The 13,977-nt window shown below is 42.7% G+C and overlaps 2 protein-coding genes across 8 annotated transcripts in view; one reads left to right on the top strand and one right to left on the bottom strand.

Annotated features, from left to right (window-relative positions):
* Window positions 1-1,236, bottom strand: part of KIF20A (kinesin family member 20A) — a 9,942-nt gene extending 8,706 nt beyond the window's left edge. Inside the window, exons 1-2 of the mRNA XM_008059287.2 lie at window positions 1,037-1,236; window positions 412-597 (exon numbers count right to left, since the gene is read on the bottom strand). Coding sequence (XP_008057478.1) covers window positions 412-576 — 165 coding nt within the window. The 5' untranslated portion in view covers window positions 577-597; window positions 1,037-1,236. The remainder of the gene's footprint in view (window positions 1-411; window positions 598-1,036) is intronic.
* A 17-nt stretch (window positions 1,237-1,253) lies between these two features.
* The window catches only part of BRD8 (bromodomain containing 8), a 45,200-nt gene continuing 32,476 nt past the window's right edge, over window positions 1,254-13,977 (top strand). For 4 of the 7 annotated variants that reach the window (XM_021713007.1, XM_021713005.1, XM_021713008.1 and 1 more), the window contains exons 1-2: window positions 1,254-1,632; window positions 2,516-2,612. In XM_021713007.1, coding sequence (XP_021568682.1) covers window positions 1,614-1,632; window positions 2,516-2,612 — 116 coding nt within the window. In that variant the 5' untranslated portion in view covers window positions 1,254-1,613. Of the gene's footprint in view, window positions 1,633-2,515; window positions 2,618-13,977 lie in introns of all 7 variants that reach the window. The other 3 variants (XM_021713011.1, XM_021713010.1, XM_021713009.1) reach the window with 2 other exon arrangements.

Here is a 13,977-nt window from a genome sequence, read left to right as displayed (position 1 = left end):
AGAGATGAGGTCTTGCCAAGTTGCCCAGGCGGGTCTCGAACTCGCGGGCTCAGGCAATCCGCTCACCTCGGCCTCCCAAAGTGCTGGGATTACAGGCTGAGCCACCGAGCCCAGCCTGTACAAATTATTTAACACAATTGGGCCTTCAAGGTGAAGAGAGACAACTATTATCCTTCCCTCAGAGATTAACTGAGAGCATGCATTTGAGAGTATATCATGAATGCAATGCATATAACAGTTCTTGTGGACACACAACGCTATATTTTTTACTTGTCATGCCCTTAATTTTGAATTGGCCTCTCAGATCTTCAAGACTGCAGGTCTTTGACCTCATCCTACCCAGTATGGACAACTATTAGGCTGAGGATATTACTTTCTGCCCCAAGCCACTCCCTAATCTAATCCCTTTACCTGCTGCTTGTCCTCCAGGGAAGTGGAAATGACAGAGCAGTCTGATAGCAGATCCTTGCGTATCACAGATCTCAAATCTGCAGCTGTGGACTCAAACATGGGGGAGACTACAACATCCTCATCGGACAGCAAGCCCGCTGGCGGAGAAAGGATCCCTTGCGACATAACAGCAGGGAGAGCCTAGTTCTAAAAAAAGACGAGAAGATAGGGAGAATAAACTTAATGGACAGAAGGGGCTGCGAATTCTAGGTAAGAAACAACTTTCTTTCCCCCAGACACCTTGTCCTGAATTGCTATTTCGTTTTCCCTCCAAATATCGGCAAAGGGGAAGGGGATGAGAGAAGTTAGTCATTTAACCCAGTCTGAGGCAGCATTTCCGACGCCAACAGGAATCAATATATACCTAGCTCCAAAAGCCAAAGGCCACGCTCCAGGTAGGGTGCCTCGCCCGCCAGTGCTGTGGAGGTGGTGTCAGGATCCCTAGGCTCCTTCTCCAACCTCACCCCAGGGCCCACCGTGAGAACAGAGGTACAGAATTAGGAAAAAAGGAGATGGCTGCAGCTGCGCTTTCTCACCTGTGGGCAAGAGCTGGTAATCCCGGGCTCCGGCCCAACCGCATACTCACCCGAAGACGTGACACTTGCTCCTCCTTGAGTACTGGCTCACTCACACCGGGTCTCCGAACCCGGACTTTTGCAGCCTGAGCCCAACTCCGCCCACGAGGTGCAGCTTTGTTACTGATATAATATTTTAAATTACGCGCTGCGTTCGCCCGGCCAATCAGATATCGAAGTTTGCAGCAGCCAATCAGCGTAAGGAAAGGGGAGCGAGAGTCCTGAAGTGCCTTTGCTTGAACGCTCAACTCTAAACGGGTCCGGGTTACCAACTGTCTGAGCTAGGAGTTGTTTCACCTGGGGTTCTTCCCACTTAACCCTTTTTCTTGAGCCCAAGACATTTCTTCCCTAAGAGGCCTAAAGGAAACCCTGGAGCTTCAGCCGCCATCCCCTGTCCTTCCTCAGCCACACTTCTTTCCCGGAGCGCAGAAGATAACGGGTTGAGGGTGCTTGCTTTGTCTTGTGGGGGAAGAACTACATTTCCCAGGAGGCATCGCGAACGAACGCCCGTACTCTACTTCCCAGAGTTCCCTGGTTTCGGCCCTACGAGAACGCCTTTCCTCGGGGGTTGGACACTTCGGGGCCAAGATGGCGGCAGGAACTGGTAGTGAGTATCTGAGCTGCTTTTGCGCTGAAGGCCTTTGTAGAGCCTAGGCTAGGCACCATATTTCTATTACGTGATTAGGGAGTGGGAAAGGTTGTTTGCTTGAGAGCTCAGAGTTTTCAGACACCTGCGCTCGACGGCGTCGTGAAGGCCAGCGTTTGGGAAATCCAGGGTCTTGTTTCTCAGGGAAGGAGCGGAGGTTTGAGAGGAGCGGCTCGGCGAGTCTTTGTATTTTAGGAGCTCAGCGAGGCAGGCAGTAATAACGCTCTAGAAACGGGCGTGCTAGGAGATGTGAGGCATACGGAGTGGCCGGCATCTCAAAGAGCCATTCATTTTTATGACCAACTGCGTGACAGTGGAAGTGGGTTCTTCAAACCATGGGTTTTTTCCTACCATAGAGGAAATTGCGTTTTGCGCATTTCAGCCATTTTTCTGTTTTCGTGCATAGAAAAGGTCTTTTAGGCCCGACAATTGTGGGGGAGTGGCTGAGAGAAGTAAACAAGTTTATGCTAAGAGGGAGGCGGGGCAATAGGAGGGGCTGGCCGCTCGGCTTCTTGGGAAAAAAGCCCAGGCATTCAAACTGGAATGAAAGTACGTCGTCTTAAAACTGGGCCTTCCAGGAGAACTGCTTACTCTGACATTCCCTGTGTTGTGAAGCAGAACTTGAAGCCATGGCATTTGAAGAAATAAAATGTCCCACTATAATTCGCGAGCAGCGAATAGATACCACCGCCAGTAGTGATAGTTCACTGGCGAGGTGAAACATCAGGATTTGGTGATAGTAGCTCACTTGGTCCTAACAGGTTGGGATGTTTTGTATTACGCTTTTAGTCCGCCCTTTGGGGCTTAGAACTACTGTCTCACTGGTTGCCTCTAAATCTTTCAGAACACAAGCTGCTGAGTACTGGCCCCACAGAGCCATGGTCTATCCGAGAGAAGCTGTGTTTAGCATCTTCTGTTATGAGAAGTGGAGACCAAAATTGGTAAGGTATCTAGGATGTCTGCTTTCTTGGGTCTTAGAAACTGTTGGGTATTCTTTCACATTGGTGGAGTCTTATAATTAATTAGATTAAGTTTTAGTAGTATTTTTTTTTTTTTTGAGTGGAAGTCTCACTCTGTCACCCAGACTGGAGTGCAGTGGCCGCTTCCGGCCACCGCAGCCTCGACCTGCCGGGCTCCGGCGATCCTTCCGCCTCAACCTTCCAAGTAGCCGGAATTACAGGCATGCGCTACCACACCCGGCTGATTTTTTGATTTATTGTAGAGATGAGGTCTCGCTGCCCAGGCGGGTCTCGAACCCGCGGGCTCAGGCAATCCACTCACCTCAGCCTCCCAAAGGCGCGGGATTACAGGCTGAGCCACCGAGCCCGGCTAGTAGTATTTTTTTAACAGCTTTATTGAGATATAATTCACATACCATAAAATTAATCCACTCGAAAGGTACAATACAGTAGTTTTTACTATATGCACAGAGTTGTGCAGCCATCACCACAGTCCAATTTTAGAACATTTAAATTGTTCCTATTAGAAACCTCTTACTCCTTAGCAGCCAATCCACATTGTACCCTCTCTTCTTCTCCAAGCAGCTACTCATCTACTTTCTGTCTCTATAGATTTACCTGTTCTGGACATTTCATATCATATGTAGTCTTAGGGTGACTGCTTTATTTTTTTTTTCCCTTGAGTCAGGGTCACACTCAGGCTAGAGTGTGGTGGAATAATCATGGCTCACCACAGACTTCAGCTGTAGGCTCAAGTGATCCTCCTGCATCAGTCTCCTGATTAGTTGGAATTACAGGTATGCCACCACACCTGGCTATTTTTTTTTTAATCTTTTGAGTCGGAGTTTCACTCTGTCCCCCAGGCTGGAGTACACTGGCACGCACACAGCCACCTCAAGCCTCGATCTGCTGGGCTCAGGCGATCCTTCTGCCTCGACCTTCCAAGTAGCTGGATCTACAGGCATGTACCACCATGCCCAGCTAATTTTTTTTTTGTAGTGACGAGGTCTCACCAAGTTGGCCAGACTGGTCCCAAACTGCTGGGCTCAGGCAATCCTCTCACCACCAGCTCCTAAAGTGCTGGGATTATAGGCTTGAGCCATCATGCCCCGCTAATGTTTTTGTAGAGACGAGGTCTTGCTGTGTTGCCCAGGCTGGTCTTGAACTCCTGTGCTAAAACAATCTTCTTGCCTCAGCCTCCCAAAGTGTTGGGATTGCAGGCATGAACCATTATGCCTGGCCATGACTGGCTTTTTTTTTTTATCATTTAGCATAACACTTTCAAGGTTTGTCCATGTGTAGCGTGTATCAAAACTTCATTCCTTTTTTTAGCTAAATAATAGTCTGTTGTTTGAATATATCATATTTTGTGTATCTTTTCATTACTTGATGGACATTTGGGTTGTTTCCACTTTTTGGCTATTATGAATAATGCTGCTATGGTCATTTGTGACAGCATTTTATGTAGACTATTTTCTACTTTCTTGCATTTTCCACCCAAGGAATGAAATTTCTGGCTTATATGGTAACGTATGTTCAATGTTTTAAGGACCTGCCAAACTGTTTTTCAAATTGGTCACACCTTTTTACATTTCCACCAGTAATAAACAAAGGCTCCCGTTTCTCTGTACTTCAACAACACTTATTGTCTGTCTTACTGATTATAGCCTCACTAGTGAGTATTAAGTGGTATCTCATTGTGTTGGGTTTTTTTTTTGAGTCAGGGTCTCACTCAACTCTGTTGCCCAGGCTGTGGTACACTTATGGCTCACCACACCCTTGACCTCCTGGGCTCAAGCGATCCTTCTGCCTCAGCCTCCAGGTGCATGCCACCATGCTCAGCTAATTTTTTTGATTTTTTTGTGGAGCTCAGATCTTGCGATGTTGTCTAGGCTTTTATTGTGGTTTTGATTTGCACTTCCGTTGAACAGCTTTTTATGTATTTACTAACTGTTGTATATCTTTTTTGGAGAAATATGTGATTTACCCATTTTAAATTGAGTTATTGTTGAGTTGTAAGAATCCTTTTTTTTTTTTTTGAGTCAGTCTCAATCTCACAGGCTAGAGTGCAATGGCATGCTTACGGCTATTGCAGCCTCAGTCTTCTAGACTCAGGCAATCCTTCCATTTCAGCCTTCTAAGTAGCAGGAACTACAGGTGTGCACCACCACACCTGGCTAATTTTTTTTATTTATTGTGGAGACGAGGTCTCGCCATGTTGCTCAGGCTGGTCTCGAACTCTTGGGCTCAGGCAATACTTTTGTCTCCATCTCCCAAAGTGCTGGGATTACAGACCTGAGCCACCGTGCCTAACTCGTTGTGATTTTAATTTGCATTTCCCTGATGATTAATGATGTTGAACAGCTTTTTGTGCGTTTATTGGCCATTGTATTTTTTTTTTTTTGGAGAAATCTGTTCTTTACCCATTTTAAATGAAGATATTCTTATTATTGAGTTGTAAGAATTTTTTTTTAGTCAGAGTTTCACTCTTGTCACCCAGGCTGGAAGGCTGTGGCATGCTCATAGCCACTGCAGCCTTGACCTGCTGAGCTCAATGATCATTCCACCTCAGACTTCCAAGTAGCTAGAACTACAGGCGTGCCACCATGCCTGGCTAATTTTTTTATTTATTGTAGAGATGAGGTCTTGCCAAGTTACCCAGGCTGGTCTCCAACCCTTGGGCTCAGGCAGTACTTGCTTCCACCTCTCAAAGTGCTGGGATTACAAGCATGAGCCTCCATGCCCAGCAAGAATTCTTTGTATGGTCTGGACATAAATCCCTTACCAGATAGGTGATTCGCAAATATTTCTCCTGTTCTGTGGATTGTTGTTTTCACTTTCTTTGTTGGTCTTTTTTACAGCACAAAAGTTTTTAAATTTGATAATATCCATTTTATCTATTTTTTCTTTTGTTGCTTGTGCTTTTGGTGTCATAGCTAAGTAGTAATTTACATCTATGGTTTACTTTGAGAGCTTTATATTTTTATCTCTGCACCTTTAGGTCTTCAGTCTATTTTGAGTTAATTTTTGTGTAAATTGTAAGGCAGGAATCCTACTTCATTCTTTTGGATGTAGATATCCAACTGTCTCAGCGCCTTTTGTTAAAAAAATCTTTTTTTCCTATTGAATTTTCTTGGGAACAAGTATTTCTCTTTCTTTCTTTTTTTTTTGAGTTGGAGTCTCACTCTGTCTCCCAGACTGGAGTGCAGTGGCATGCTACCAGCCACCGCAGCCTCAACCTGCTGGGCTCTGGCGATCCTTCCGCTCAGCCTTTCAAGTAGCTGGAACTACATGCACGCGTTACCACGGCCGGCTAATTTTTTGATTTATTGTAGAGATGAGGTCTTGACAAGTTGCCCAGGTGGGTCTCGAACCCGCAGGCTCAGGCAATCCACTCACCTCAGCCTCCCAAAGCGCGGGATTATAGGCTAAGCCACCAAGCCCGGCAAGACCAAGTATTTCTTTTTAAGTCCTAGAATATAGGGCTATGGTGGTTTTTGTTGTTGTTGTTTTTGGTTTTTGTCTGTTTCTTTCTCTCTTTTTTTGCCCCCAGGACACATCTCTTAAAGTTTTTATTTATTTTTTGAGTTAGGATCTCACTGTCGCTCAGGCTAGAGGGCAATGTCACCATCATGGCTTCCCGCAGTCTCCACCTTCTGGATTCAGGCAGTCCTTCTGCCTCAACCTCTCAAGTAACAGGGACTACAGGCGTACACCACTACAGCCAGCTAATTGTGTGTGTGTGTTTTTAAATTTATTTATTGTAGAGATGAAGTCTTGCCATGTTGCCCAAGTTGGTCTTGAATCCCTGGGCTCAGGCAGTTCTCTCACCTCCGCCTCTCAAAGTGCTGGTATTATAAGCATGAGCCACTGCACCTGGCAGGTCTCACTGTGTTAACCAGGCTTGTCTTCCACTCCTAGGCTCAAGCAATCCTCTTGCCTCAGCCTTCCAAAATGCTGAGATTACAGACATGAGCCACCACTCCTGGTCCCTTTTAAGATTTTTAACCTCTCTTTTCATTTTCATTTTTACCTCAGAATCTGCGGGTACCTTTTAATTGTCTGGAGCCTTATAATCATTTAATACATTTCTGTTTATATGGTGCTTCTCTACTACTTTCACCATTTAAATGAGTTTACAAAATTACCATAATTGGTCACTTTAGATATTCTGCAACTTTATATGTTTTTCAGAAATTATCCTGAATAAGACAATCAAATCTGATTCAGTTAATAATTCAAAGTGTCATTGCAGTTTAAATTGTTCCAGTCTCTTGTCACTTTGTGGTATTTAACTATATCTGTTATTTTAAGATCACTCATAAAAAAACTAAACAAATACTAGCACTCTTTACTTGAAATTATATATAATTCTCTTTGAAATGTCAAAACAGGGCCAGGTGCGGTGGCTCAAGCCTGTAATTCTAGCACTTTGGGAGACCAAGGTGAGAGGATTGCCTGAGCCTATGGGTTCGAGAACAGCCTGAGCAATATGACAAGACCTTGTCTCTACAATAAATAAAAAAATTAGCCAGGTGTGGTAGCACGTACCTGTAGTTCTCGCTACTTGGAAGACTGAGGTGGAAGGATCGCTGGAGCCCAGTAGGTCGATGCTGGGGTAGCCGTGAGTGTGCCACTGCCCTCCAGCCTGGGCGAAGGAGTGAGACTCCAACTCAAAAAAAAAAAAAAGAAATACCAAAACGAAGCATTATCCTCCTCTCACCTCATCCTCTCAAAGTGCTGGGATTATAGGTGTGAACCACTGCACCTGGCCTTTATACTTTATTTTAATGTGTTGTATAGGTGGGTCATGGTTTAACAGTAAACCAAGCTGAACTCTTGTCAAAAAAAAGTTATTACATTGGGTAGAATTATAACATATGTACATCCCCTCTAAATTGAGAGACTTAAGTGAGACAAACAACTGTTTCTAAGTTATTTATTTATTATTTTGAGTCCAGGTCATCCCAGCTGGAGTGCAGTGGCGTGCTGCATACAGCCACCGCAGCCTCGACCAGCTGGGCTCAGGTGATCTTTCTGCCTCAGCCTTACAAGTAACTGGAACCTCAGGCATGCGCTACCATGCCTGGCTAATTTTTTGATTTATTGTAGAGATGAGATCTTGCCCCATGACCTCAGGCAGTCCTCTCACCCTGGCCTTCCAAAGTGCTGGGATTACAGGCGTGAACCACCATGCCTGGCAAGTTATTTTTTTAAAACTAAACTTTCAACTATGCCCTTTTTCCTCTCAATTTTGGCAAAGATAATTGAAACCATACGTATATTGATTGGTAGTCTCTAGGTGCCCCAGCAAAGCGTCGTCTCCCCCAGATGAAGCCTTTGCTCTTTTTGGTATCTAGAAATCTGAGCATCCTGGATGAGTTCTGCTTTTTTGCCCAGACAGTCCATGCAGAGTAGGTCTAGTGCATGCAATTGCTCTGTGGTATTGGACATAGTTCAGAACTATCATCTTATTTTTCTGTCAGCCCCCTCCTCCTTTTTTCTGCATCATCCATTTTGAATTTAACTCTTGCCATACTTAGAATTTGGTAACTGCTTTCTAACATTTTTTTGTTTTTCATTTTTAATATTTTTTGTTTGCAATTTTATTTTATTTTTATACTTTATTTTATTTTATTTATTTTAGTTGGAATCTTGCTCTGTCACTCAGTCTGGAGTGCAGTGGCACGCCCATGGCCACCGCAGCATCAACCTTCTGAACTCAGGCGATCCTTCCCCTTAGCTTTCTGTAGCTGAAACTACAGGCGTGTGCCACCACACCTGGCTAATTTTTTGATTTACTGTAGAGATGAGGTCTCACCAAGTTGCCCAGGCTGGTCTTGAATCCATGGGCTCAGTCAATCCTCTCACCTCATCCTCTCAAAGTGCTGGGATTGGCGTGAACCACTGCGCCTGGCCTTTATACTTTATTTTAAAGATGTGTTGTATAGGTGGGTCATGGTGGCCCATGCCTGTAATCCCAGCACTTTGGAAGGTGGAGGCAAGAAGATTGCCTGATCCTAGGAATTTGAGACCAGCCTGGGCAACATGACAAGACCTTGTCTCTGCAATAAATCAAAAAATTAACTGGACGTAGTGGCGCATGCCTATAGTTCCTACTACTTGGAAGGCTGAGGTGGAGGGATTGCCTGAGCCCAGCAGGTCGAGGCTGCGGTGGCCATGAGCTTGCCACTGCACTCCAACCAGGACAATAGAGTTAGACTCCAACTCAAAAAAAGAAAAAAGATGCATGGTACAAATTTTTTTTAACTTTAATTTTCAAAGTAATACATGGCTACTGTAAAAACAAAAACACAAGAAAAACAGAAAAGACAACAACAACAAAGAAATAGGTCAAAAATTGAGTTTCTTTCACACATAAAGGAAGTATAGATGTAGGCAGTCCATAGCTTCATTGTAATATTAGGGAGTCGGATTCTTCCCTTTCTGCTTCAGCTTCTTCAGTGTATAGATTATCTTCTGTTTATCTTATGGTCCACCATGGCTGCTTGAGTTTCAGCTCTCATTGTTCCATGCAACAAGAAGAAAAAAGAGGGATGTTAAGAAAGGGCACGGCCAGGCCAGGCACTGTGGCTCATTCCTGTAATCCCAGCACTTTGGGAGGCAGAGGTTCAAGACAAGCCTGGATAACTTGGCGAGACCTCGTCTCTACAATAAATCACAAAATTAGCTGGGCATGGTAGCGCACACCAGTAGTTCCAGCTACTTGGAAGCCTGAGGTGAAAGAATTGCCTGAGCTGTCAAGGCTGAGGTGGCCGTGAGTGTGCCACTGCACTCCAGCCTGGGTAACAGTGAAACTCCGACTCAAAAAAAGAAGAAAAAGTCATGACCTTTCTCTTTTTTTCTTTTGAAAGCAGGATTTATTGAGAGGACAGGAAAGCTCCCACAGTGGGAGGGGACCCGAAGGGGTGCCCTTTCTCTTTTTTTTGAGTTGGAGTCTCACTGTCACCCAGACTGGAGTGCAGTGGCCATTCCCGGCCACCGCAGCCTCGATCTGCTGGGCTCCGGTGATCCTTCCACCTCAGCTTTCCACGTAGCCAGAATTGCAGGCTTGCATTATCACACCTGGCTGATTATTTTTGATTTATTGTAGAGATGAGGTCTTGCCACCCAGGTGGGTCTCGAACCCGCGGGCTCAGGCAATCCACTCACCTCAGCCTCCCAAGGCGCGGGATTACAGACCGAGCCCGGCTCCTTTCTCTTTTAACATCTTTTTTTGTGGTGTAATTGGTGTGCAATAAACTGCACATATTTAAAGTGTAAGATGTAATACTTTTTTTGTTTAATCAGGGTCTCACTGTGTTGTCCAGGGTGTACTGCAGTGGAACATTCATGGCTCACTGCAACCTCCTGGGCTCAGGTCATCCTTCCTGAGACTTCTGAGTAGTTGAGACTAGAGGCAGGCACCACCACCCAGCTAATTTTTTAAATTTTTTTTTGTAGAGACGAGTTGTGGTTATGTTGCCTATGTTGGTTTCAAACTCCTGGGGTCAAGCAGTCCTTCTGCCTTTGCCTCCCAAAGTGCTGGGATTATAGGTATGAGCTACTGTGTCCACACCAAGATATACTTCTGACATATGAATAACCTGTAAAACTATCCACAATCAAGATTAATATTACAGTGTTCATCAACTGATAAATGGTAAAGAAAATGTGATATATATATACACAATGGACTGCTATTTAGCCTTACAAAAGAAGGAAGTCCTGCCATTTATGACTTCTTGGATACACTTGGAGGACATTATGTTAAGTGAAGAAAGCCAGACACGGGAAAACAAATACCACATGATCTCACTCATACATGGAATCTAAAAAAGATTTTAGAACTTCTAGAACTAGAGAATAGAATGATGGTTACCAGAGACTGGGGCAGTTTGTGAGGAGTTTGGGGAAAGCTAGTCAAAGAATACAAAATTTTGGCAATATAGAATTACCTTCAAGAGATCTATTGAACAATATGGTGACTATAGTAAATACAATGTATTGTGTTCTTGAAAAATGATTAGAGTGGGTGTTAAGTGTCCTTACCACAAAAATGATAACAATGTGAGATATTACATATGTTAGGTAGCTAAAGTCAGTCATAGTGAATATATATACTTTGAAACATCATTGTACACAATAAACTCATGCAATTTTTTTTTGTCTGTTTAAGAAAAAATAAGTATTGCAACAAAAACAAAGGGTCTAAGATATACAAAGTAAAAGTTCCTTTGAGCATACTGAGGCTCTAAAGAAATCTTAACAGTTTGACACGTGTCCTTTCAGATATCTTTCTATATATAATTTATATACATATGTTCATATAATAATATATATTTGTGTGTGTGTGTGTGTGTGTGTGTGTGTGTTAGAGTCTCACTGTCACCCAGGCTGGAGTGCAGTAGCTAAGAATCTTCCTTCATAGACCCTAAGCGTCACAGAATTTTTCTATTTAAAATAAATTACGTTTATTTTCTAATTTCTTCCCATTTGTCAAAGATACAGGTAACTGTTAGTCATATCTTTGTGTCAGTCTGTGATAAAATCAATATTATCATAATTTGATATTCTAGCTAGAAGCAAATCTCACTTGTTTTATTAGCCTGGTAGACTATCTAGGTAAACGTACAGCTGCCCTTATTCTTTTTGATCTGTTCAAAACAGCTCTATAACTTCCTTTATCGCTTTGAGGATTCTACATTCACAACCTTTATCCTAGCAAAAAAAAAAAAAAAAGAGAAGACATAGCCGGGTGCAATGGCTCACACCTGTAATCCTAGCACTTTGGGAGGTGTAGGCCAGAGGATTGCTTGAGCCCAGGAGTAGGAGGTTGCAGTGACTCAAAAAAACAGAAAAAAGAAAACATGAAGGAGTATAAACTTATAAGCATTATTTAGCAAAACCTTTTGACTCTTGCCACTATCATAATCATTGACTTTGTTGCTTCTGTTTTATTTTGAGCTGTGTCTAATCTTTCTGACTCTTTAGTCTTTAAGAGGAGAAAGAATCTCACTCTGTTGCCCAGGCCAGAGTTCAGTGGTACACTCACGGCCACTGCAGCCTGGACCTGCGGGGGCTCAGGCAATCCTTCTGCCTCAGCCTTCAAAGTAGCTGGAACCACAAGCAGGTTCCGCCACACCCAGCTAATCTTTTGATTTATTGTGGAGGCGAGGTCTCTCCAAGTTGTTTAATCTGGTCTCGAACCCCTCGACTCAGGCAGTCCTCTTGCCTTGGCCTCCCAAAGTGCTGGGATTACAGGCTTGAGCCACCACTGCACCCGACCAGCCTCGTCTATTCTTAAACAAACTGGAAATTGCTCAAATTCAAGCCTAATTATTTGGCCAGGTGTGGTGTATAGGCCTGTAATCCCAGCAACTCAATAGGCTGAAGTGGGAGGATCGCTTGATCCAGGAGTTGGAGTCCATCTTGGGCAACATTGTAAGGCCCCAGATCCCATCTAAAATAAATAATTAAAAATAATATAAAAATAGTTGCAAATTTTTCTGCACATTTTTTTTTTGGAATTTGGGGGGAAGAGCTGGAAAACTACTTAGGAAAAAACATGAAAACAAGGTGTTGTTAACATCCTAAACCTGCTTAAATTTGATGGAAGCAGTACAGCCAATGATAATAGGAGATCAGGATGTTCTAGGCAGTAACCAAATTAAGTAGCCAAAACAAAATGAGTCACACTAATTTGTTAAATCTCAGGTTAAATTTCTTAGAGTCAGGGTCTGTGTTTCCCAGGCAAGAGTGCAGTGGCTTGATCATGGCTCATCGCAGCCTCCAAACTCCTGGGCTTATGAGATCTCCCACCTCAGCTTCCTGAATAGCTGAGACTGCAGGCACATGCCACCACTCCTAATTTTTTTTTTATTTTTTAAATGTAAAGATGAGGTCTTGCTATGTTGTCCAGGCTGATCTCAAACTCCTGGGCTCAAGTGATCCTCTCGCCTTAGCCTTTCAAAGTGCAAGGACTACAGGTGTGAACCACTGTACCCAACTTTGGGTTGCATTTAAATATAACAACTCAAATATAAACTGAGCTCATTTTTAAAACAAAATACCAGGCAAACTGGCTTGAAATAGAATCCAATCTGTATATGTCCTTGTATTTTTACTAGAAAAGTCATATAAGAATACTTAAGTAAAACTTTGAGATTTTAAGTTGTATTTATTTTATGAGCTGGTGCTAAGTTCAAATTCAAAGGTGCTAAGGTTGAAAATTTAAAATGATACACGGTTTCTTCCTCCCATTATTGTCCCTCATCTACCAGTGTTAGTAGTATTGTATTTCTCCAGCATTAATTTTGTATACATGAGCAAGTATATATGTTCTTTTTTCATGTTCCTTTTTTTTTTAAACATAAATGGACATATATTATACATGCTGATTTTACCTTGCTGCTGTTGCTTTTGTTTTCTTTTACTTAGTCCTGTGTCTTGGAGATCATTGTAAATCTGTATATGAAGGTCTGACTGGTTCCCCTACTCTTTTTTTTTTTTTTAACAGCTGCATGGTATTGTTTTATGAATATAATTCTTTTTTTTTTGAACCACAGGTGTGCGCCACTATGCTTGGCTAATATTTTGATATATTGTAGAGATGAGGTCTTGCTAAGTTGCCCACGTTGGTCTTGAACCCCTGAACTCAGGCGATTCTCTCGCCCCTGCCTCCCAGAGTGCTAGGATTACAGATGTGAGCCACCATGCCTGGGTGGATATGTGATAATTTATTTGACTGGTACCCTCTTGATGAAAACTTGCTAATACAAATATAACCTTGCATAGTTATATATAAATTATATGCATAAGATAAACTGAAAGTAAAATTGCTGGACCAAATAGTATATGAGTTTATAAAATTTGAGAAATATTTCAAATTGCTGTACTTAGAGATTGTTTCAATTTATACTTCTGCTGGTAATATATGGGAATGCCTGTTTTTCTTTGCTATGTCTCATAGAATGTGTACTAAGATGATTTTGATATTTGACAATATTATAAAAGGGGATAAGTAGTAGTATTCTGTTTTTTAAAATTTGCATGTATCTTAAGATTTAACATATTAGCATTCTCATGTTAAAGAGCCACTTGTATTTTCTTGGCTGTAAACTGTCCTCCATTTTTCTCTGTGATTGTTAGTCTTAACTTGGGGGGCTCCTTATATAATCAAGAGAGTAGTGATTTAAGCAATGAGTTATGTTTTTCTTTGTTTAATCCATTAGCCAATCAGCTTTGCTTATGGTAGTATTTTCACATTAAGACTTTTAAAATGTCTATAACTGGGCTCGGTGGCTCAGCCTGTAATCCCGCGCCTTTGGGAGGCTGAGGTGAGTGG

The sequence above is a fragment of the Carlito syrichta genome, unplaced genomic scaffold, assembly GCF_000164805.1.
Source record: "Carlito syrichta isolate Samal-C Ts95f unplaced genomic scaffold, Tarsius_syrichta-2.0.1 Scaffold303986, whole genome shotgun sequence".
NCBI lineage: Eukaryota > Metazoa > Chordata > Mammalia > Primates > Tarsiidae > Carlito > Carlito syrichta.
The sequence above is the reverse complement of the archived record's forward strand: the minus strand, read 5'-3'. Positions and strand labels throughout refer to the sequence as shown.